Source organism: Schistocerca americana, chromosome 2, assembly GCF_021461395.2.
Source record: "Schistocerca americana isolate TAMUIC-IGC-003095 chromosome 2, iqSchAmer2.1, whole genome shotgun sequence".
NCBI lineage: Eukaryota > Metazoa > Arthropoda > Insecta > Orthoptera > Acrididae > Schistocerca > Schistocerca americana.
In genome coordinates this window covers 229,391,392-229,415,543 of record NC_060120.1, presented here as the reverse complement: position 1 = coordinate 229,415,543, position 24,152 = coordinate 229,391,392, and the positions used below count along the sequence as shown (strand labels likewise).

The window sequence follows — 24,152 nt, the reverse complement described above, 5'->3', positions numbered from 1 at the left end:
TCTTCCTCAAATTAAGGCCGATATTTGATATTAGTAGTCTTCTCTTGGCCAGGAATGTCATTTTGCCATTGCTAGTGTGCTGTTGATGTCCTCTCTCCGTCCGCCACTGCTTAGCAGAATGCCTTAACTTCATCTACTTCGTGATCATCAGTCCTGAGGTTAAGTTTCTCGCTTTTCTTCGATTTACTCTCAATCCATACTCTGTACCCATTAGACTGTTCATTCCGTTCAGCAGATCATGTATTTCTTCTTCACTTGCACTCAGGATAGCAATGTCATCAGCGAATCGTATCACTGGTATCCTTTCACCTTGAATTTTAATTCCACTCCTGAACCTTTCTTTTATTACCATCATATCTTCTTCGATGTACAGATTGAACAATAGGGGCGAAAGACTACATCCCTCGCTTACACCGTTTTTAATACGAGCACTTCGTTCTTGGTCGTCCACTCTTTATTATTCCCTCTTGGCTGTTGTATACATTGTATACGACCCTTCTCTCCCTATAGCTTACCCCTATTTTTCTCAGAATTTCGAACATATTGCATCATTTTACATTGTCGAACGCTTTTTCAAGGTCGACAAGTCCTATGAACGTGAATTGATTTTTCTTTAGTCTTGCTTCCATTATTAACCGCAACGTCAGAATTGCCTCTCTCGTGCCTTTACTTTTCCTAAAGCCGAACTGATCGTCACCTAGCACATCCTCAGTTTTCCTTTCAATTCTTCTGTATATTATTCTCGTAATCAGCTTGGGTGCATGAGCTGTTAAGCTGAATGTGCGGTAATTCTCGCACTTGTCAGCTCTTGCCGTCTTCGGAACTGTGTGGATGATGCTTTTCCGAAAGTCAGACGATATGTCGCCAGACTCTTACGTTCTACACACCAACGTGAATAGTCGATTTGTTGCCACTTCCCCCAATGATTTTAGAAATTCTGACGGAATGTTCACTTTCCCTTCTGCCTTACTTGATCTTAAGTCCTCAAAAGCTCTTTTAAATTCTGATTCTAATACTGGATTCCGTACCTCTTCTAAATCGACTCCTGTTTCTTATCCTATCACATCAGACAAATCTTCCCTCTCATAGAGGGTTTCAGTGTATTCTTTCCACCTATCCGCTCTCTCCTTTGCATTTAACAGTGGAATTTCCGTATGCTGGGTCTGTCCTTCCGACATTCATTTCTTTTTCTATGTCTTCACATTTTTCCTACACCTATGACTATAAAATGCCCACTTGCTGCGGCTTCGCGCCGGACACCGGATCAGCGTCACAGGCATCTAGCACGGCAGGCAGTACCAGGGACAGAGGGACACCGGCAGAGGCAATGGCATAATGCAGAGGTGGCAGACAGCATAGCCCGCCGTGCCGGGCGGCGGCTTTGATCAGAGGCGCGCCGCGGAACGCGGGCGTTGGTGGCAGGCGCCGCGGCGCTGTGGTCCGACACAGGGCGGACGCAGCAGGTCTCCAGCTGCCAAACACACTCACTACGAGCGCACACAGCCCGCGGCCGTGCTCTTTCTGCAGAAGCCAGAGACGAACTGCTGCATGCCAAAGCGCATCCTCTATGACAGTATCGATCTGTCCGGACCAGTGGTTGCTCGTCACTTCGCAGTAGCAAGTGCCCGGAGGGCTGTAAACAGCACAGACAGTGAATTCAGTCGTCACATTGCCGGTATCTCGCCTTTCTTTCATTCATTTATCTGCATCTACCTTTCAAGGCTATTCTGGAGCTCACACTTGAATTTTTTGAAAGATATAACCGCGATTTGACTATGCAACAGTTTTTATTCCCCAATCTACACTCATGCTCATAAATTAAGGATAACTGCAGAATGTTGTGCCACACAACGTGGCGCTACACAAAACTTCACGTGATATGGTTGTGGAATAAAATAGAAAATAAGATCACAGGTTTTAAACTTCGCTACACTTAAGTGTTTGGCATATGTTTCATACCAGGTCTATTGGTAAAGTAAGGTCCTGGTTGGGAAATGGAAACCACTGTGAAAATAAAAAAAAAATGCTTTATTTGTAGCGGTTAGCTACACTTCCAGCTACTTCTCTAGCTCCGACTTAGACATTTTTTGTAGCGTTGTACGGACTTTTCAATACGCTCATCATAGAAGGTGGCCGCCTGTGCTTTCAGCCAATGCTCTACGCTGGCCTACATCTCGTTATCTGAGAAGAAATGTTGTCTTTGTAGTCAGCTGTTCATGTGAGCAGACATAAAACTCAGGGGGAGCCAATTATGGGCTGTATTGTGTGTGATCAACCACTTTCCATCACATACACTGCAGGAGCATCTTCACTGCCCCTGCAGAGTGCCGCTGAGAATTGTCATGAAGAAGGAAACCCATGACACTCATGTTACGTGGGCTGCATGACGTCAGGCGAACTCTCTCAACAGGCCCTCGTACTTGCCAGCAGGCACTATTGTTGTGTGTGTGTGTGTGTGTGTGTGTGTGCGTTCTTAAGGGGCCAAACCACTTAGGTCATCGGTCCCTAGACTTACACACTACTTAAACTAACTTAAACTAACCTATGGTAAGAAAAACACACACACCCATACGCGAGGGAGGACCCGAACCTCTGGTGGGAGGGGCCGCGCAGTCGGTAACATGGCGCCCTTAACCGCACGGCCACACTATTGTTCCGGGCATCCTTACCTGCTCACTGTGTGCTCAGAAATGAAAAGAGCGACAGGCATTCTAGAAACACTGCCCATCACGTATGGGCGAAGTTTCATCGGATTTGCATTGTGGTTTCCATTTCGCGCCCTTCGGTCATTACTTTCCGAACAGCCCTTGTACAACCACTTTCAGACTATTTCTCAACAAACATGAGAAAAATAAACAACAAAGTCCCTCGGTACGAGCTCTGATTTTTCTTATTTTGTAGACAATTTCGTATATTTGTGTGTACGTGGGAAGCACATTTCACAGTAGAAAGTTGGTGATCGAAAAAACGTAGTCTTTGGTTTACCTTCACCACAATATCTTCTTTGTAATGGTTCCAATTTAAGTTGTTCGTAATTGTAATAGCTGGGTATTTAGTTGATTCCGAAACGTTTAAATTTGTGCAAGTTATCGCATCCTTTTTAGTATTCGTGCGGAGGAACTCACACTTATTATCCTTTAGGGTCAACTGCCACTTTGCGAATCATACAATACCTTGTCTAAATCATGTTGCAATTGGTTTTGATCTTCTGATGACGGTAAATGACAGCATCATCCGCAAATAATCTAAGATGCCTGCTCAATTTGTCTCCTAAATCGTTTATGTAGATTTAGAACAGCAAAGGGTCTATAAAATTTGCTTGGGGAACCCCAGATATCAGTTCAGTTTCGCTACATGACTGCTCCTCGTTTGCTAGGAATTGTGGTCTTTATGACAGCAAATCACGAATACAGTCGCACAACTGAGATGATTCTCCAAAGGCACGCAATTCGATTAGAAGTCGCTTGCGAGGAACGGTGTCAAAAGCCTTCTGGAAATCTATGAGGTCACCTGTCGACAGAACTCATTACTGCGTGTGAATGAACAGCCAGTTGTGTTTCACATGGACATTTCGGAATCCGAGCTCATATTGATCGTTTGCTATAGGGGATTTCTCCACGTTAAAACACGGTTTATGTTCAAATTATTACTGTAAATCGATGTCAGTGATGTGGGTCAGTAATTCATCGGATTACTTTTGTTTCTCGTCTTGCTTATTGATATGGCCTCTGCAACTTTCCAGTCGTTTGGCACGGATCTGTCGTCGAGCGAGCGATTGTATGCGAGGAGCCGAAAGGAACCTAACTGGTGTGCGATCAGAACCTGAAGACTTGCCTTCGCTACACCGAGGGTTCTTAAATTACTCATTTTTAATGTTGGTCCATCTGAGATGGAATTTTTCTTTGAGTGTTTATTTATTTGTATATTTTATTTACATTATCGGAGTTATGAAAATTTTATATGTGTTTCTATTAATACACATGTACGTTTTGTAACTTAAGTATCACTCCTAGGTAAATTAATATCAATATAAAATGAAAAGATGAGATGGAGACAATTGAAGGCTAATGTTGTTTGGACGAGAGGTGCAATGGTGTTTGAACTGGTTGGCGCTGGGTTCCACTAGAAGCTCAAAATGTTAAAAGTGAAGGACACAAAGAATTAATTATCGGTGTGGAAAGTGGTGTAAAAAAATAAGTTGATACACTTTCATCCTGAAATTTAGTTCCCACCTCTTAACCTTTATTTTATTTTCTTCATTGCATTTTCGATCGAAGAAGCTGGTATCTGTCATCACTATATGGAAGCAGTTTGCAGTCCTGCTGGTAGAAAAACTTTCGTTGCTGTTACTTGACCAGCAAGCGGAAGAGAGGAGGAGACTTTCCGTTCCTGATTACAATATTGTGCGCCTTACTCCTGGTTTTGAAACTTTTAAGGGCTTTCGCTTGTTATCTGGAAACTGTGTGTGACAAAACCTCTCGCTATCTATGCCAAAGCCAATACTTTTAAATTACAATTACAGTGTAGCCCTTGTGTTCTTAGCTACCCTTCTTCGGAACACGTACATAACCATGTAAATTACTTTCGAGGTGTACGTCACCAATTTCTGTAAAGGGCATTTATCTGTAAATTTAATGCAAACAATGATTATCAGTAATCAGAATGGCTTTATAATGAAAAAATCACATACGATCCCTAACTGTTGCGCATCGAACAAACGCATCTACTGAATTTACATTAAATTTTCCAAATGAGTGCTGTTCTGAATTTTCTCTCGAAAAGTTCGTTTATGACCTACCTTTGATTCTTGGCTTTCCAGAGGATAACTCATCTTTGCTCCGTCTAAGTGCTGCATGAATATGAGGTGTCTAACTGGATGTACCTAAAATAAACCACTGCACTGCAGACTGCCTTATCGAGTTTTATTTTAGGTTGCTTCTGTAAATTAAACTTATGTTATCCTCTTCAAAATGCAGCTCACGGTCGAAGCAATATTGCACGGCGTGGCAATGCAAATTTAACCAGATTTACTTTTAACTGAACAGTGAGGATTAGTTTTAGTGAAATATTTGTAAATGAATAAAAGGGATATACTGAAATTAAAGTCCTTTTAATGACATAGAGCTGACTCGAGCTAACGTGGTCTTTCCTTAGCATTTTCATACCATAAAAATTACTTTCTCGTTATGTGAGACCCTTCCTTCAAATCTGGCCCTCCATCATCGACTGATTTGATGCTGACCGCGCCGCGCGGGATTAGCCGAGCGGTCTTTGGCACTGGAGTCATGGACTGTGCGGCTGGTCCCGGCGGAGGTTCGAGTCCTCCCTCGGGCATGGGTGTGTGTGTTTGTCCTTATGATAAATTAAGTTAAGTAGTGTGTAAGCTTAGGGACTGATGACCTTAGCAGTTAAGTCCCACAAGATTTCACACGGAGTTGAGTTGAGAGAGTTGATGCTGACCGCCATGACTTCCTCTAATGTTACGTCAATGGTCCTATTTCCACACAGCGCTTGGGAGAACGTCGAGATCTCCGTATACATCCACACTCTGCAAACAACTGTAAAGTGCATGGCAGAGGGTACTTTCCATTATATCACGTATTAAGATTTCTTACCGTTCCTTACCAGCGTGTGTTGAGTACGGCAATAATGTCTGCTTAAATGGCTCTGAGCGCACTGTAATTAGTTCAATTTGTCTTGGCGACCGACGTAAAGGAACGTATATTACCAGGCTCTTCTTCAATATTGGTTCTTGAAATTTTGAAAGTAAGCTTTCGCGGGATAATTGACGACTATTATCAAACGTCTGCCAGTTCAGGTCTCTCGGCATCCCGGCGACACTCTCCTAAGTATAAGTAAAACTTGTTACGATTTGTGGTGCCTTCCTTCGTATACGTGCAATATATGCTCTGTTAGTGTTACATGATATGAGTTCCACAAAAGTGAGCAATATACTATGGTAGGTCGCAAGGTGTTTATAGTGTTCGGAAGCAACAGAAACATAGTTTTTGGAAGCAACAGAAAAAAATCAGCCACAATGAATATTTGAGTCAATCATGGAGGCGTTCTTAGATAACCTAGTGGTAAGAGTATTAGTGGTTCTTCCACTGAATCTTACCAATCTGAGTGTGGCGAAGGGACCAGTGTTTTTGTGAATGGCAGAGCAAAGAGTCAAACACTCTGCAAGAGTTGTGGCCAATCTTTCTGCCACATAACAGAAATGTGAATGAGCTTAAGAGTTAAAAGTTGTATGAGGACTGTGAAACCCCAAGCACTGGAAGAATTCGTACACTAAAAGTTACTTGTGGCTGTTTCACAAAAGTTTTCATGAAGTTGGTAAACCGCAGTCACGTCCAGTTTAGGTAGAGTGAAATCATTGCACTATTACAGCGATTCTCAACTTTCTTAACTGGCTTCGTGCACTATGGGACTTAACATCTGAGGTCATCAGTACCGCAGAACTTAGAACTAATTAAACCTAAGTAACCTAAGGGCATCACACACATCCATGCCCTAGGCAGGATTCGAAATGCGACCGTAGCGGTCGCGCGGTTCCAGAGTGAAGCCCCTAAAACCGCTCGGCCGCTTCTTAACTCCGCGACCACCAGTTTATAAATACGCTATATGATCAAAAGCATCCGGACACCTCGCTGAAAATGACTTACAAGTTCTTGGAGCCCTCCATCGGTAATGCTGGAATTCAATATGGTGCTGGCCCACACTTAGCCTTGATGACAGCTTCCACTCTCGCAGGCGTACGTTCAATCAGGTGCTGGAAGGTTTCTTGGGGAATGGCAGCCCATTCTTCACAGAGCGCTGCTCTGAGGAGAGGTATTTATGTCGGTTGGTGAGGCCTGGCACGAAGTCAACGTTCCAAAACATCCATAAGGTGTCCTATAGGATTCAGATCAGGATTCTGTGCAGGCCAGTCCATTACAGGGATCTTATTGTCGTGTAACCAGTCCGCCACGGGTCGTGCATTATGAACAGGTGCTCGATCGTGCTGAAAGATGGAATCGCCATCCCCGAATTGCTCTTCAACAGTGGGAAGCAAGAAGGTGCTTAAAACATCAATGTAGGCCTCTGCTGCGATAGTGGCACGCAAAACAACAAGGAGTGCAAGCCTCCTACATGAAAAACACGACCACACCTAACACCACCGCTTCCGAATTTTACTGTTGGCACTACACACGCTGGCAGATGACGCTTACCGGGCATTCGCCATACCAACACCCTGCCATCGTATCGCCACACTGTGTACCGTGATTCGTCACTCCACACAACGTTTTTCCACTGTTCAGTCGTGCAATGTTTAAGCTCCTTACACCAAGCGAGGCGTCGTTTGGCATTTACCGGCGTGATGTGTGGCTTATGAGCAGTCGCTCGACTATGAAATCCAATTATTCTCATCTCCCGCCTAACTGCCTTTGTACTTGCAGTGAATTCTGGTTGTATGTCTGCAATTACACAGTACGACCCTCATCAAATGTTGGCGGTCTCTGTCACTCAACAGATGAAGTCAGCCTGCACGCTTTTGTGCTGTACGTGTCCCTTCACGTTTCCAGTTCACTATCATATCGGAAACAGTGGACCTAGAGATGATTAGGAGTGTGGAAATCCCGCGTACAGGCGTATGACACAAGTGACACCCAATCACCTGAACACGTTCGATGGTCGTGAGTTCCGCAGAGCACCCCATTCTGCTCTCTCTCGATGTCTAATGACTACTGAGGTCGCTGAAATGGAGTACCTGGCAGAGGGTGGGAGTATAATGCACCTAATATGAAAAATGTACGTTTTTGTGGGTGACCGGATCCTTTTTATCACATAATGTATAACTGACATTAATATTTTCGCTACCCCTGCCTAAAGTAATAATAACGGTAAGCCCCACTATTACTAACCGAATTTTGACTGTAATTACGAATGTAAAATCATTTAATAGCGTATACTCACATTGCGCAAATTTTATGCATTAAGAAAACGCCCTGAAAATATTAATCTCTTTCGTCACATCTTACCTCTGTGAAAAAGGTTTTTCGTCTGTGCTGCGCTGAAAACTAAATTCAAGACTCGTCTTTAATCACCCGATAATAATCTGCTTTCTTGTGTTTCTAACGTAGACCCACATATGGAGCAACTTTTAAATGAATACCATCACATTAATTTATTTTCTTTACACGTTTATTTACTGTAAGTAAAATTTTTACGATAAATAAATTTTTTCTCATGGAATGATTTCCTCACTTTTCGGCTATTTCGCGATTCCCCCCCCCCCTTCCGCGTCCCCTCCCTTATTATCACGCAACACATTGGGGGGGGGGGGGGGGTTTACGACCTGCAGTTTGAGAAACGATGCTCTACAGAAAGAGAGGTAATTTGTACAAAAAAAAAAAAAGTCTGAGGGGCTGGAGAATATCCAGGCTTGAATCCCAGTTTGGCACCAATTTCTTCTTGTGATGATACATTCTGTACATTGCAATTTGATGTAAGAATTTGACGTATCATTTCATTTCATTGTGTATCATTTATTTAACCTAATAATAGCATTTATTTAAATTCATTTGGTATTACAAGTCGTTATGCGTTCCAAGAATAATTGCTGTTGTAGTCCTGATTCCCCTTCCATTAAGATGAACAGCAAACTACCGCACACCCGCAACTTCAGTCTGCAGCGTCATCTCGCTAGTTTCCCTTAGTTTTTCTTTTACTTCACTGGACTCACTCTGCCACAAAGGCAATATTTATGAATCAAGTCAGTTTTTTCTAGCAATAGAAGTAATCCTCATTTCCGACATCTGGAGCACGCGGCAGGCGCTACGGTAGGGCGATCTGCATTCTGTGCTACACGTATAGCCCTCGGGACCATCGTCCATTGTCACTCCAGAGGTTTGGGCCCCCAGCTACTGCCTAACAATCCTGCACGACCTGAGCGGACATGTGGATCGTTGCCCAGTGCTCAGCGCAAGTGTTTGTACACTGCGTAGCCCGTAACGTTCTGGTGACTTTAGACTAGGATGTGATACTGGATATATGATAACAGTTATGTATCAGTTCAAATCCTATGGCCAAAAAGGCTTCAAAATTAAACGACGTTTTGCTGTAAGACATTCTGTGTGATACATTTGTAGCGTCTTAGCTTTTAGAAATTTCGTTATCTACGTGACTATTCTGCAATTCATACTTAAGCGTGTGGCAGACAGTACAGAGAACCACTGCGATACTATTTCTCCACCAGTACACTCTCGAAGTGCACTTGAGGGAAATTAACTTCTTAATCTTTGTGTTCCCTTATTTTATCACGATTATCAGTTATCCCCATGCAGGTGGGAGTCAGCAAAATACTTCGGCAACAGAGAAAGTTGATGATTGAAAATACGTGAAAAGATCTCGCTCCAACGATAAACGATTTTATTTTAGAAATTGCCACCCTAATCGCTTATCATATCAGCGACATTCGCTCCTATTCTGTATCAATACAAAACAACTGTTCTGCTTTGAACTTTCTCGCTTTCTTCCTTCAGTCTAATTATACCTTACGACGCAGTAATACTCCAGAAGAGGACGCACAAGCGTGGTTCAGGCAGTCTCTTTAGTATATTTGTTGCATCTTCTGCTCTATTAACGAAACACAGTCTTTGGCTCGCCTTTCCCACATTTACTATGTGATGTGTCTAATTGAAGTTATTCGTAATTGCATTCCCTAGGTATTTAGTTGACAATGTGATTTATCATATAACCGAAATTTTTGATAGTCATGTGGAGTCCGGTATAATGGTGTTACTGTTAAAGGTGTTGCTGGACTTGAAACGTTCAATAGCAGAAATGTGATTGCTTTTCGTACATTTCAAGTCTTTGAGAACCACAATCGTCATCTTGGGAAGTCATACTTCAGTGGAAATATGCCATTTGTACTCAGGACAAGGAATCAACGGAAAATAAATGAGCAAGAATCTGCATGTGTCTGGGTCAAAGGATCTGGAAATGCTTATAAAATAAAATTTGTAGCTGTAATTATATATTATTATAAATAAAGTGTACCTTACGTTTTCCTATAGTTATAAAAAAAATATTAATAAAAACTGATCGCTGGCGTCAGCCGAGAACCGCCAAACGTACATCTAGAACCATTGGCTCATGGATGCAACAGCACGTTTTGCGCGCGACGTAGTTTCGCGATAGTTGTGTAACGCTCAGCGAAACTCAAACCTTTTATTGTAGTTTATAATACTTTAATATTCAGTATTACATACTTTCATTCGGAAAGCATGGTGAAGTGTAGCTCATGGTAAGGGAACCGAATGAAGAATTATATGTAAATTACGCCTTTAAAGTGGAGTTATAAAACGATTGTAGTCTCATTTCTGTGTCAGTACTGAGTATATGCACGTTTTTGTAAAATACTTGCTTTATAAAAAAAAAGCAAACAGTCCAGATCGCAAATGGTTTCTATTTTTGTGGGACGGTAACCAGTTTCTCTCATACATGCACCAGCATCAGACCTGTAACGTCTCCATTGGTGAAGCATGAGGACAATGCACGCAGCCGTTGTAAGTGCAAAAAGTGTCTATCGTCAACTGCTTTCTGTTACACTACCGTATAAGATCGTTGAAGTTCCAGTCACGAGTTTAAAAATTGTTGGACTTAATGTAACTGTGTCAGTTACCTAATGTAACAATTCCGAAGACGGCAAGAGCTGACAAGTGCGAGAATTATCGCACAATCAGCTTAACAGCTCATGCATCGAAGCTGCTTACAAGAATAATATACAGAAGAATGGAAAAGAAAATTGAGAATGCGCTAGGTGACGATCAGTTTGGCTTTAGGAAAAGTAAAGGGACGAGAGAGGCAATTCTGACGTTACGGCTAATAACGGAAGCAGAGCTAAAGAAAAATCAAGACACTTTCATAGGATTTATCAACCTGGAAAAAGCGTTCGACAATATAAAATGGTGCAGGCTGTTCGAGGTTCTGAAAAAAGTAGGGGTAAGCTATAGGGAGAGACGGGTCATATACAATATGTACAACAACCAAGAGGGAATAATAAGAGTGGACGATCAAGAACGAAGTGCTCGTATTAAGAAGGGTGTAAGACAAGGCTGTAGCCTTTCGCCCCTACTCTTCAATCTGTATATCGAGGAAGCAATGATGGAAATAAAAGAAAGGTTCAGGAGTGGAATAAAAATACAAGGTGAAAGGATATCAATGATACGATTCGCTGATGACATTGCTATCCTGAATGAAAGTAAAGAAGAATTAAATGATCTGCTGAACGGAATGAAAAGTCTAATGAGTACACAGTATGGTTTGAGAGTAAATCGGAGAAAGACGAAGGTAATGAGAAGTAGTAGAAATGAGAACAGCGAGAAACTTAACATCAGGATTGATGGTCACGAAGTCAATGAAGTTAAGGAATTCTGCTACCAGGGCAGTAAAATAACCAATGACGGACGGAGCAAGGAGGACATCAAAAGCAGACTCGCTATGGCAAAAAAGGCATTTCTGGCCAAGAGAAGTCTACTAATATCAAATACCGGCCTTAATTTGAGGAAGAAATTTCTGAGGATGTACGTCTGGAGTACAGCATTGTATGGTAGTGAAACATGGACTGTGGGAAAACCGGAACAGAAGAAATGGCTCTGAGCACTATGGGACTTAACATCTATGGTCATCAGTCCCCTAGAACTTAGAACTATTTAAACCTAACTAACCTAAGGACATCACACACATCCATGCCCGAGGCAGGATTCGAACCTTCGACCGTAGCAGTCACGCGGCTCCGGACTGAGCGCCTAGAACCGCTAGACCACCGCGGCCGGCGGAACGGAAGAGAATCGAAGCATTTGAGATGTGGTGCTATAGACGAATGTTGAAAATTAGGTGGACTGACAAGGTAAGGAATGAGGCTGTTCTACGCAGAATCGGAGAGGAAAGGAATATGTGGAAAACACTGATAAGGAGAAGGGACAGGATGATAGGACATCTGCTAAGACATGAGGAAATGACTTCCATGGTACTAGAGGGAGCTGTAGAGGGCAAAAACTGTAGAGGAAGACAGAGATTGGAATACGTCAAGCAAATAATTGAGGACGTGGGTTGCAAGTGCTACTCTGAGATGAAGAGGTTAGCACAGGAAAGGAATTCGTGGCGGGCCGCATCAAATCAGTCAGTAGATTGATGACAAAAAAAAAAGGTAACTGTCGTACAACGATTACGAAGTCAGGTACCACACTAAGCACACTAAAATGAGCAAATAAAGACAAATACGGCAAAAGCGCAACTGAACTCTCCACCTAGAGCCTTCTAACCCAAAACTCTATCCAGTCCCAACACCAACACAGTTACACAGCTCTGAATAATGATAATTCTCGCACATGTGACTGCAGTGTTTTCAGACAGCTATTCTTTCATGTACATATGCTAACAAAAAGAAGCGTAGGATAACATTTATTGCATATAATTTAGTATTTATAGTACAGATGAGTTATAATATTCTACCTCTGTAGCAGAGCATGTTTGCCATGCAGAGGAGTGGGATTCAGTTCCAGAGACTGCGGCGGATGTTTCCTTGGTGAGAAATGTGGAATGGGGTGTACCGATCCACTCGACCCCAATAAGAAGCGACTGGTGCACATTTTTTTTCTGTTTTCGAGTCACCAGTCTTATCACTGGTTTCATGCGGCCCACTAAGTATACCTCTCCCGTGCCGAACTTTTCAACTCAGAGCAGCGCTTGCAATCTACGTTCTCAGTTATTTGCTAGCTGTATCCCAGTCTCTGTCTTCCTCTACAGTTTTCACCCTCTACAGCTCCCTCTATTCCCATGGAAGATATTCCCTGAGGTCTTAACAGATGTCCTATCATCCTGTCCCTTCTTCTTGTCAATGTTTTACATACATTCTTTTCTCTCCGATTCTGCAGAGCACCTTCCCATTCCTTACCTTACCAGCACTCCTGATTTTCAACTTTCGTCTGTAGAACCGCATCTAAAATGCTTTGATTGTCTTCTGGTCCGGTTTCCCCACAGTCCATGTTTCACTAACCCACAGTGCTGAGCTCCAAATGCACAGCCGCGCGGGGTAGCCACGCGGTCTCAGGCGCCTTGTCACGGCCCGTCGGCTTCCCCCGTCGAAGGTTCGAGTCCTTCCTCGGGCATGGCTGTGTGAGTGTGTGTGTGTGTGTGTGTGTGTGTGTGTTTGTGTGTGTGTGTGTGTATGTGTGTGTGTGTGTTGTCCTTAGTGTAAATCAGTTTAAGTTAGGTTATGTAGTGCGTAAGCTTAGGGAGCGATGACCTCAGCAGTTTCGTCCCATAAGACTTTACCACAAATTTCCAAACGCACAATCTTAGAAATTTCTTCCTCAAACTAATGCCTGTGTTTGATACTAGCAGACTTCTCTTGGTCAGGAATGCCCTTTTTGCCTGTGCTAGTCTGCTTTTTATGTCGTCCTTGTTCCGTCCATCATGAGTATTTTGCTGCCTAGGTAACACAATTCCTTAACTTCGTCTACTTCGTGCTCCCCAGTTCTGATGTTAAGTTTCTCGCTGTTCTCATTTGTGCTGCTTCTCATTAATTCGATCTTTCTCCGGTTTACTCTTAATCCATATTCTGTACTCCTTACACTGTTCATTCTATTTAACAAATCCTGTAATTCTTCGTCACTTTCACTATCACCGAATCTTGTCATTGATATCCTTTCACCTTGAATCTGAATCCCACTCTTGAACCTTTATTTTCGTCATTGCCTTTTCGATGTAAAGACTGAACAGTAAGCGTGGAAGATTACGTTCCTGTCTTAATCCTTTTTAATCAGAGAATTTCGTTCTTGGTGTTCCACTAACTATTCCCTCTTCGTTCTTGTACGTATTATCGTGTTTCCCTGCAGCTTACCCCTATTTTTCTCAGAATTTCGAACATCTTGCACCAGTTTACACTTTCGGATGCTTTTCCCAGACCGAAAAATCCTATGAACGTGCCTTGATTTTTTCTTCAGTCTTGATTCTATTAGCAACCATTAACGTCAGAACTGTCTCTCTGGTGTCTTTACCTTTCCTAAAGGTAAAACGACCGTGAACATATAGCAACGAAAAAAGATGCAGTACTCATATAAATTCGATACGAATTGTTAAATGAAGTGTTACGTCTTTTAATGCATATGACGAAGAATACAGTCTTCTTGACATGGAAAATTTTAATATCTAAATATTTTTGTCACGGGAACGACATTCTCGTAAGTATAATGTATTAGTGAATATTCCCTGACGGTTTTCATCGCTATTACTTAAGAGTGGCAAAACAGAAGACTTTGCGATCTTGAATAAATAAATGTACTAACTGTTATGGAGGAAGATGTTGTCAGTTAGTTAAAAACAAAAGATGTGGGGCTACGTGTACAAGAAAACAGAAAGTAACTAATAAGTAGAGAGTCCAGGACAGGAAAGCTGGCAGAATTTTGTGCTGACCCCTATACTAAAAATGGTTCAAATGGCTCTGAGCACTATGGGACTTAACTTCTGAGGTCATCAGTCCCCTAGAACTTAGAACTACTTAAACCTAACCAATCTAAGGACATCACACACATCCATGCCGAGGCAGGATTCGAACCTGCGACCATAGCGGTCGCGCGGTTCCAGACTGAAGCGCCTAGAACCGCTCAGCAACTTCGACCCGCACCCCTATACTCCACCATACTGCACGGAGTGGAGATCATATGGCATCATGTCGATTCACGTGGTCTGGAACACCTAATCTCGGAGTTAGTTTGTTTAATGAGGTGGAATTATTACATGCAGCGAATAACACGTGTAACCACAGATTATGAGTACTATGGACCAGTTTGCCTCAAGAGAGGACACAGATGGTTTTATGACACCCTTCCCAACCGAGTCACTGCATTCGTCAAGGACATATATATAAGCTGGCTTCTAAAGCCGAGTTGTTTGTAAGTTTTATTCGATTTTATAATCACTGAAGTAACATTAGGTCACTTAAACGACATATCTGTCTAAGCCCACGACGATTCACTCCGTTTCTTCCTTTCCTTCTCGATGCTTCACTGTTTTGGTACAGAGTGTATTTACGGGGGGCGTTCAATAAGTAATACAATTTTTTTTCTCAAAACAAGTTGGTTTTATTCAAGATTCCAATACACCGTATTATTCCCACACTTTGGGCTGCAAAATCCTATTTTTCGACATGAACTCAGTTCAATGCGACGGCCTTACGCCACGTTACTGGCAGGCCAGTTTGCCCGCGTGGTACCACTCTACTGGTCGACGTCGGAGCCAATGTCTTGATGCATCAGCAACACAGCAGTCATTCACGTAATATTTCCCGCGGAATGCATGCTTCATTGGGCCAAACAGATGGAAGTTAGAAGGTGCTAGATCCGCGCTGTACGGTGGATGAGGAAGAACAGTGCAATGAAGTTCTGCGAGCTCCTTTCGGGTACACAAACTTGGGTGAAATCCTGTATTGTCGTGGGGGAGATGTTTGTTTGCATTTTTGTGGTGACGAACACGCTGAAGTTGGTTCTTCAATTTCCCGAAGGTAGCACGGCACACTTCAGAGCACATGATTGCACCACGAGGGAGGACATCAAAGAGAGTAACTCCTTCAGCGTCCTAGAAGACCGACGCCATAACTTTACTAGGTGTTTCTGGCTCGATGTGATGAACGCGTATTTCAACACATGTGGAGATGTTAGATACAAAATTATCACGATCAGCTTCATAATGCCCAAGCAGTTTCTCACAGATGATCCTTCGTTGCTCTATACTGTTAGGCGGCGGGGAACCCAACGGGCACACACCTTTCGGTACATCGACAGGTGAACGAGTGTGTCAACTCTACCAATGGAGATGTCCAGTTGTGCAACGACGAGTTTAGTTGTGATAGGTCGATCGCCTCGAATGAGAGTGTCCGCACGTTCCGACATTGGAGGACTCACAGCTGCGTGTGGTCTGACGGTGTGGGTGTGATCGAACAGGTTTGCGCGACCTTGTTGTGATATTGACAGACGCCTCGCCCAACGACTCATGCGCTATTATTCACTGCCAGGTCTCTGCAGGCATTTCACAAGCGCCTTTCAATACCTGCGATGCTGTGGTTTTCCGCCAAAATAAACCCAGTGACAGCTCTCTGCTTAGAACGCACCTCCTTTACAGACGCCGTTTTGAAGTCTACGTATAGTGCCGTCAGCTATCGGAACTGCATGATACATGGGGGCTGAAGCGGGAAATTTCCACGATGACCCACAACAAATTCGGTAACTTTTCAACCGATACTGGCCGAGAGCAAAAGTGTGTTGCACTACTTCTTGAACGCCTCTCGTAATAATAGTAGTAGTAGTTGTTGTAGAACGGCAAAGGGATATAATTCGCATTTTTGATGGAAAACCAATAAAAACGAGATTTTTATTGTAAAAAATGAGGGAAATTATAATAAAAAAGATTGAAAAAGAAGTGTCAGATGATGAAATAAGGATTAAAGTAAACAATGTTACGTTACATGGAGCACCTACAGGCTATTCCATAAAGTTATACTGACACTTTCGAGGCGCTCTTTTTGAAGCAGTGCGACTAAATATGTTTACCCCGTCCGGCGTTCAGTTTATAACGTCGCAAGAACAGAACAGAACCTACGTAAATTTATTTTATTTGTTTGCTAATTTAAGCTGATCTGAATAAGGCCACCAGCCCCTCTCTTATATCGGATCAGTGTTTCACATGTACAGTACTTTTTTTAGACCATGGTTATCTGAGAAATAACAATTTTGTTATGACAAATAGTATTAAAATGGTCTGAGTGTCTACAGTGACAAAGTGAGCAAATGATGCTGACTATGGTCTAATAAAGCCATCACGCCTCGCTGGATCGGCCTACTAGACGGAATACTGATTGTCACTCCATGTGTACAGTGGCTCTAGAGCTCTTCAATGTAAGGCCACTTCCCCATTAGAGGCGCTGCCTGATATTCAGTCGATAAACTATGCTACACCTGGTAGTACCATGGACAGCAAAATACTGCTGTGTAAAACCCACCTTTGGGTTAAGGCTACCCTTCGCGTAACCCACAGTTGACTACTGCCTCTTTTCATTGATTAACCCTTCTCTCTTGTTCTTTCATTGATTTGTCCCTCCTCCATTTTTATATTCAGCCCGTGGCATTTGATTGATTCCGACGGAAACGAACTTCCAAAGTCTGATTTGGTCGGGCCGCCACGAAGCGACTGCGCAGTTCCGCGTCTCTGGGAGAACGAGCCCGCCTACCCTGCATTAGGAAATGAGAGCGGAATGGATGTCAGGCGATTTTACGGGCCGGCATTCGGCGCGACTGATTTACCGTCTCCGTGGCAGTAAATCAGGAACGCGGGCCGCGGAATGGAATGCTCATCGATCCGCCCCTGTCCCGGCGGGTCAAAGCACCCACAGCCATATGCCGGCGCGTCCGTCACTCACCGCGAGTCCCCGCCCCGGATTAATACTTGCTGTCGTGGATCTGCCACCCTGCTCGTAACGAACAACAGGCAGACACTATCTTTCACCTAATAAATTGTTTCTCCAGCGACATTGTTGTTTCCTCGTAATGAATAAAAACGTTTCATCGTTCAGTGCAAGGAATCTCTGTCCGGTTTAGGGTGCTCATACAGTTGCACAGTTCGTTTGATAAAATGATATATTCAGAGTACCACTTTGAAACACGTCGGAGCCATGCGCTCCGACTTGCAACGTAATTCTAACACTCCAAGTTAGTTGGCCTTGGGTGAATCACTTGCGAAACATAGCGTTGGTAAGCAAGCAGCGAATATCTCTGCACCGCTTGACTTGTCATGTCTTACAAGAAGCGGCCAGGTCTTTCGGATCACGGATTGCCTTCAAACTTCGTAAACTTTTAGTAGTCTATTAGGACAACATAATGGCAAGTAGTAAGCATACTACTGGCACGATTTCGAGAAAATGGCAAGAGAAATTTTACGCGTCAGCGATGTATCGGCTTGTTGCTGCCCTGAGCATGAAATGGCGGCCACCATGTAAAGGTTTCCTGAAAATCTATGCCTCTAGTGATTTCTGAAATCCCCTATTCCTGCAATCGGATAAGGTACCGAGAAATGCTTTGCATCTGGGCGCTTCGATCTGCAGACACAGATTTCAAGGACGAGCGTCAGGCATCGATAAATAATGTTAGGCCGGGGTGGCCGAGGGGTTCTAGGTGCTACAGTCTGGAACCGCGCGACCGCTGGGGTCGCAGGTTCCAATCCTGCCTCGGGCATGTATGTGTGTGTTGTCCTTAGGTTAGTTAGGTTTAAGTAGTTCTAAGTCTAGGGGACTGATGACGTCAGATGTTAAGTCCCATAGTGCTTACAAGGGAACCTACCCATCGCACCCCCCCTCAGATTTAGTTATAAGTTGGCACAGTGGATAGGCCTTGAAAAACTGAACACAGATCAATCGAGAAAACCGGAAGAAGTTGTGTGGAACTATTAAAAAAATTAGTAAAATATACAAACTGAGTAGTCCATGCAAAGATAGGCAACATCAAGGACAATGGGTGTCACGGAGCGCCGTGGTCCCGTGGTTAGTGAGAGCAGCTACCAAACGAGGGGTCCTAGGTTCAAGTCCTCCCTCGAGTGAAATTTGTATTTTCAGTTTATGTGACAAACTCTTGTGTTTTCATTACTTTTTTCGGAGTGATTATCACATCCACAAGAAGACCTAAATCGGGCAAGGTAGAAGAATCTTTTTACCCATTCGCTAAGTGTACAAGTTAGGTGGGTCGACAACATATTCCTGTCATGTGACGCACATGCCGTCACCAGTGTCGTATAGAATATATTAGATGTTTTCCTGTGGAGGAATCGGTTGAACTATGACCTTGCGATCAAATGTTTTAGGTTCCCATTGGAGAGGCACGTCCTTTCGTCTACTAATCGCACGGTTTTGCGGTGCGGTCGCAAAACACCGACGCTAAACTTCTTACAGTGAACAGAGACGTCAATGAACGAACGGACAGATCATAACTTTGCGAAAATAAAGAAAGTAAAATTTTCAGTCGAGGCAAAACTTGAACCAAGGACCTCTCGTTCCGCAGCTACTCACGCTAACCACGGGACCACGGCGCTCCTTATGCTACAATCTATTTGATGTTGCATATATTGCACATGGACTACTCAGTTTGTATATTTTACTAATTTTTTTCATAGTTCCACACAACTTCTTCCTGTTTTCTCGATTGATCTGTGTCCAGTTGTTCAAGGCCTATCCACTGTGCCAACTTATAACTAAATCTGAGGGGGATGCGATGGGGAGGTTCCCTTGTTAGAGCCATTTGAACCACCTCTGTATGTTGAGCCATTTTGATAAATAATGGTGTAAACAGCTTTATTCAGTAACACAATGAGTTACAAAACAGAGCTGTTAAGTCTTTCGTGGCCACTTGTTGACGAACTGCCTGTTGGCTTCCCTCTCGGGTTCTTCGGGCGACGTTCGTCTGATGATTCTTCTGACATTTCGCCAGCACGAATACATACATTTTCAGGAAAACTTTACGCATGTGGTCGTTTACTTGTCGGTAATTATAAATATCATATTTGTTGTGATAATAAAAATTAGCAAACAATCTAATAGGGTTGTAAATTCAATAAAAGTTCACGCAAATGTACGTCTATTCATCACTGTCAAAGTTTCACACTCCAGTCCACCACCAGCAATAGAGGGTGACACTCTGACAATGCCAGCCACTCGTGCTGGCGAAACGTCGGAAGAATCATCAGACGAACGTTGGCCGAAGAACCCGAGGCAGAAGCCAAAAGGCAGTTTGTCAGGTACAAAACAGCCAGAATATGAGGGCAATGTATGATTAACTGTCGAATGTGCTTTTGACATTACTAATTGCAGGATGATATTTTTAATACAGGAAAGGGAAACAAATTAAAACGGCATCTAATACATCGAATGACTGTAATTTTCCCGCATGCACAAGAAATCTTTAGAGTTTCGAAGTACAAACAAAGCTTGTTGGCGATATACGATGGAATGTATTTTATTAGCATTGTTCACGACAACCAATTTATCGTTCGTCTTCAATCAAACATAAACAAGTTTGAAGGCCCTTGGTGAAGTTTTTAGTTTGTGTATAAAAAAAAAGCCCATGGTAATTTTTCTAGTAATAAAAATTAGTAAACAGGCAAATAACATTAAAAATTCAATAAAATACACGTGTCTTTCATCACGTTACCTTTCATATGTAATATGTACGTAATAATATGAAGAGAGGAAATAAATATAAATAAGGAAAACATCGATCCATCGATTACGGAGCTTGAAAACAAATCATGTAACTGCTGCCATTTCGTATAGGGTTGCTAGGCACCGGTGCATCACTGACGCAAAAAACTTCTCTCGCGATTTTCTCGAAACGGCCGAAGTGGTACGCCTTACTACTTGCACGTAAAATTGTCCTAGTTGACTTTTAAAAGTTTACAAAGCCTCTAGTAAACCCGTAATCTGTTCACGTACTGTGGCTGGTACGAATGAATGAGAGGGCAGGCCACCAAATTCAGTTTGACCGATATTTTCTCTGTGAGCAGAGGAAGATAGAAGCTTTCTCTGCTTCAGTGTGAAGTTAAACGATCCGGAGGATAATTGTAGTGTTTCGATGTTTCAGCAAGCTGTTTGGTACAACTGAGTAAGACTGTTGTAGCCACTAGCCTTACCATTCACTCGAGAAGCATACGCGATTCTTACGTTTAAGTCTATTTTCAAATAATGTACATTAAAATTAACCCATACCGTGTATTTGACGACTCAGTACTGCACTTTGTTATTCGTTGGTGAGCTTTTGGAATCCACTACACACATGGCTGGCGATACCAATTATAACTTTTCCGTCCATAATTAGAAAAGTTACATCTTTTCCTCTTTTTTAATCTCTCTCTCTCGTAAAATGCATTGCAAACATTTTGTTGCTGTAGTTCTGTCGTTATGGATATTAACGGGCGAATAAGTGATTTGTGAACTTGTGCATTATTTGTGTGGATGACTGTACTGTCCATGGGAGACTACCCTTCCTGTAATCAATATTTTTTCAGACATTATAACATTCATTTTCTCAAATCTTTCGTATGCTTATTTCTTTGTTCACCTTCGTCCTCTCTCTCTTACAATCCAGTGGCAACATATTTCCCAACATTCCGTTATCTTAGGTGTCACTCACTGAGTAGCCCCTATTAATCTTACAATTATAGCATAATTTGTCTAGAGTACCGCACATTACTGAGAATGAGTAGATTCTGGTCACGGGCGCCAAAGAGACTTCATATGAGAGCACGGTATCTTACGTACACTATTGCAGTTTCACCTTTGGACCCATTTTCAAGTGCATTTACGTCATCTCTCAACACATGTCAAACATGTCTTCCCAAACTAAGACCATTGTGCAACAGGAGTGGCGTATTGTCAGAAAAGACTACATTTTCTGCGTGTTCTGCAGACAGGTTTCTGCTCTGGTACCGATAACAGTGCGGGAGTGAAACTGGAAACGAACTTCAAAGTCGAAGTACGCGGGACAGTACGATTTTCGGATAAAACGACTAAATTGCACGCAGATTCACGGTGAAACTCTGGCGGTATAAAGACCAAACATAATGTCGCGTTACGCCGAAATGAAACGGTGCCAAAATTTGATCCAGGCCGCAAAAATGTTGGTGATGCTGATGGGGGAGGATAGACATAAATATCGACCACAGGCAGTCGCAGATTTTGTCACCATCAGAACGTTCACACAGCCGTTCACGAATGGCTCTGTGTCCAGTGAGAGAATTTCTGTCGTTGAGGAATTGAACGATTGGAAGAACGTTCCGACTGTTGTTTACAGAGACATGGCGATTATGTTGAAAAATAGTCTCATGTATCTGTATCCCTTTGAAGGGTAGTGCAGCATTCAGTGTAAGTTAACTTGGCCTGTCATAGCATTGTGTGACTTACTTTTGAAATCCCATCGTACATATAGTTAAACATACTCCATTTGATATCCCTCCCCCCTTTATTCCGACCAGTCGCTAATCTGTATAAAATTATGTCATGTATGTCACTATTTAAGCTGTAGGTGGACTCTACTGCTTATCCCCATCGTTCTATCAGCTGATCGTCCCCCTTGCTTCCAAGCCCGTCTTTAGGGGAAAAAAATTAGCATTGTTTCCTCCTGCTTTCTCTGTAGTGTGTTCTACACTCACATTCGCCAAAAAAGTCTACTACTTAAAAATGCACATGCACAGTCACAAACGCAAGAAACTTCTTTTTTTTCTCCGTTGGATCTTCTCTATCTCTTCTATTAACCCTATCTGGTACGGATCCCACACCGGTAAGCAGTAATCAAGCAGTGGGCGAACAAGTGTACTGTAACCTACTTCCTTTGTTTTCGGACTGAATTTCCTTAGGATTCTTCCAATGAATCTCAGTCTGGCATCTGCTTTACCGACGATCAACTTTATATGATCATTCCATTTTAAATCACTCCTAATCCCTACTCCCAGATAATTTATGGAATTAACTGCTTCCAGTTGCTGACCTGCTATATTGTAGCTAAATGATAAAGGATCTTTCTTTCTATGTATTCGCAGCACATTAAACTTGTCTACATCCTCCTGCATTTCAGTACAATTTTCCATTGTTACAACCTCTCGATATACTGCAGCATCATCCGCAAAAAGCCTTAGTGAACTTCCGATGTCATCCACAAGGTCATTTATGTATATTGTGAATAGCAACGGCCCTACGACACTCCCCTGATACACACCTGAAATCACTCTTACTTCGGAAGACTTCTCTCCACTGAGAATGACATGCTGCGTTCTGTTAGCTAGGAACTCTTCAATCCAATCACACAATTGGTCTGATAGTCCATATGCTCTTACTTTGTTCATTAAAAGACTGTGGGGAACTGTATCGAACACCTTGCGGAAGTCAAGAAACACGGCATCTACCTGTGAACCCGTGTCTATGGCCCTCTGAGTCTCGTGGACGAATAGTGCGAGATGGGTTTCACACGATCGTCTTTTTCGAAACCCATGCTGATTCCTACAAAGTAGATTTCTAGTCTTCAGAAAAGTCATTATACTCGAACATAATACGTGTTACAAAATTCTGCAACTGATCGACGTTAGAGATATAGGTCTATAGTTCTGCACATCTGTTCGACGTCCCTTCTTGAAAACGGGGATGACCCGTGTCCTTTTCCAATCTTTTGGAACGCTACGCTCTTCTAGAGACCTTCGGTACACCGTTGCAAGAAGGGGGGCAAGTTCCTTCGCGTACTCTGTGTAAAATCGAATTGGTATCCCATCAGGTCCCGCGGCCTTTCCTCTTTTGAGCGATTTTAATTGTTTTTCTATCCCTCTGTCATCTATTTCGATATCTACCATTTTGTCATCTGTGCGACTATCTAGAGAAGGAAAAAGACATTTAGTATTTCACTTGCATACAGTGTTTACTTGGAACCAAAGCTTGTAATGTACCTCTTAGCCAATTGATACTGCAGTTACTAGCATGCACTATAGTTTTCTCTGTCACACTGCATTGTCTTTGATTGTATCCTTGGCTGTTTGGCCTAGTTACATCTGCCAATGTGTTACTAGCTGTCGATATGGACTTGCTTCTTGACGAAAATTATCGAACACAGTTATTAACGCTGGAAAAGTTTTACGTAATGTGGTGGGCTTAAAAGAGCAAATTACTTTTGTTCAAATTATGGTATAACTTCCCTTCCGGTTATCCCAGTAAGTGATATACTATTTAACCTCGTATTTCCCCGCAAACTGTGTAATCTCTAATGGCTTGATTTATTCGTTTTCGACCAAGCTTGATAATGGCCACTGACCGAAACTAGTAGCGAACTGTGCAAAGTAAATGATGGCTGAAGGTTTCACCATGGCTTTTAATGTGTGACGTACTTTCGAAGTCCGCTCATAAACGTAATCAAATATACTCCATTTGATACCTTTCCGTCATGTGCTGTTCTAATGTCATCAAAACACCTCAGAGAGGTATCTTAGAATAATAAGTCTCTCATTTCTTGTTGAGCATGCTCGCGCATACTACGGCATTTGCTCTGTTTACAACAGCCTCTACTTCTAGTCAGTGCCTGAACTGTGACGCG

At 42.7% G+C, this 24,152-nt stretch overlaps 1 protein-coding gene across 1 annotated transcript in view; it reads right to left on the bottom strand.

Moving 5' to 3' along the window:
- LOC124593912 (extracellular serine/threonine protein CG31145-like) overlaps nt 1-24,152 on the bottom strand; it is a 324,714-nt gene that overhangs the window by 292,132 nt on the left and 8,430 nt on the right. Inside the window, exons 2-3 of the mRNA XM_047132262.1 lie at nt 8,650-8,726; nt 1,237-1,633 (exon numbers count right to left, since the gene is read on the bottom strand). Of these exons, the coding sequence (XP_046988218.1) occupies nt 1,237-1,633; nt 8,650-8,726 (474 nt within the window). The remainder of the gene's footprint in view (nt 1-1,236; nt 1,634-8,649; nt 8,727-24,152) is intronic.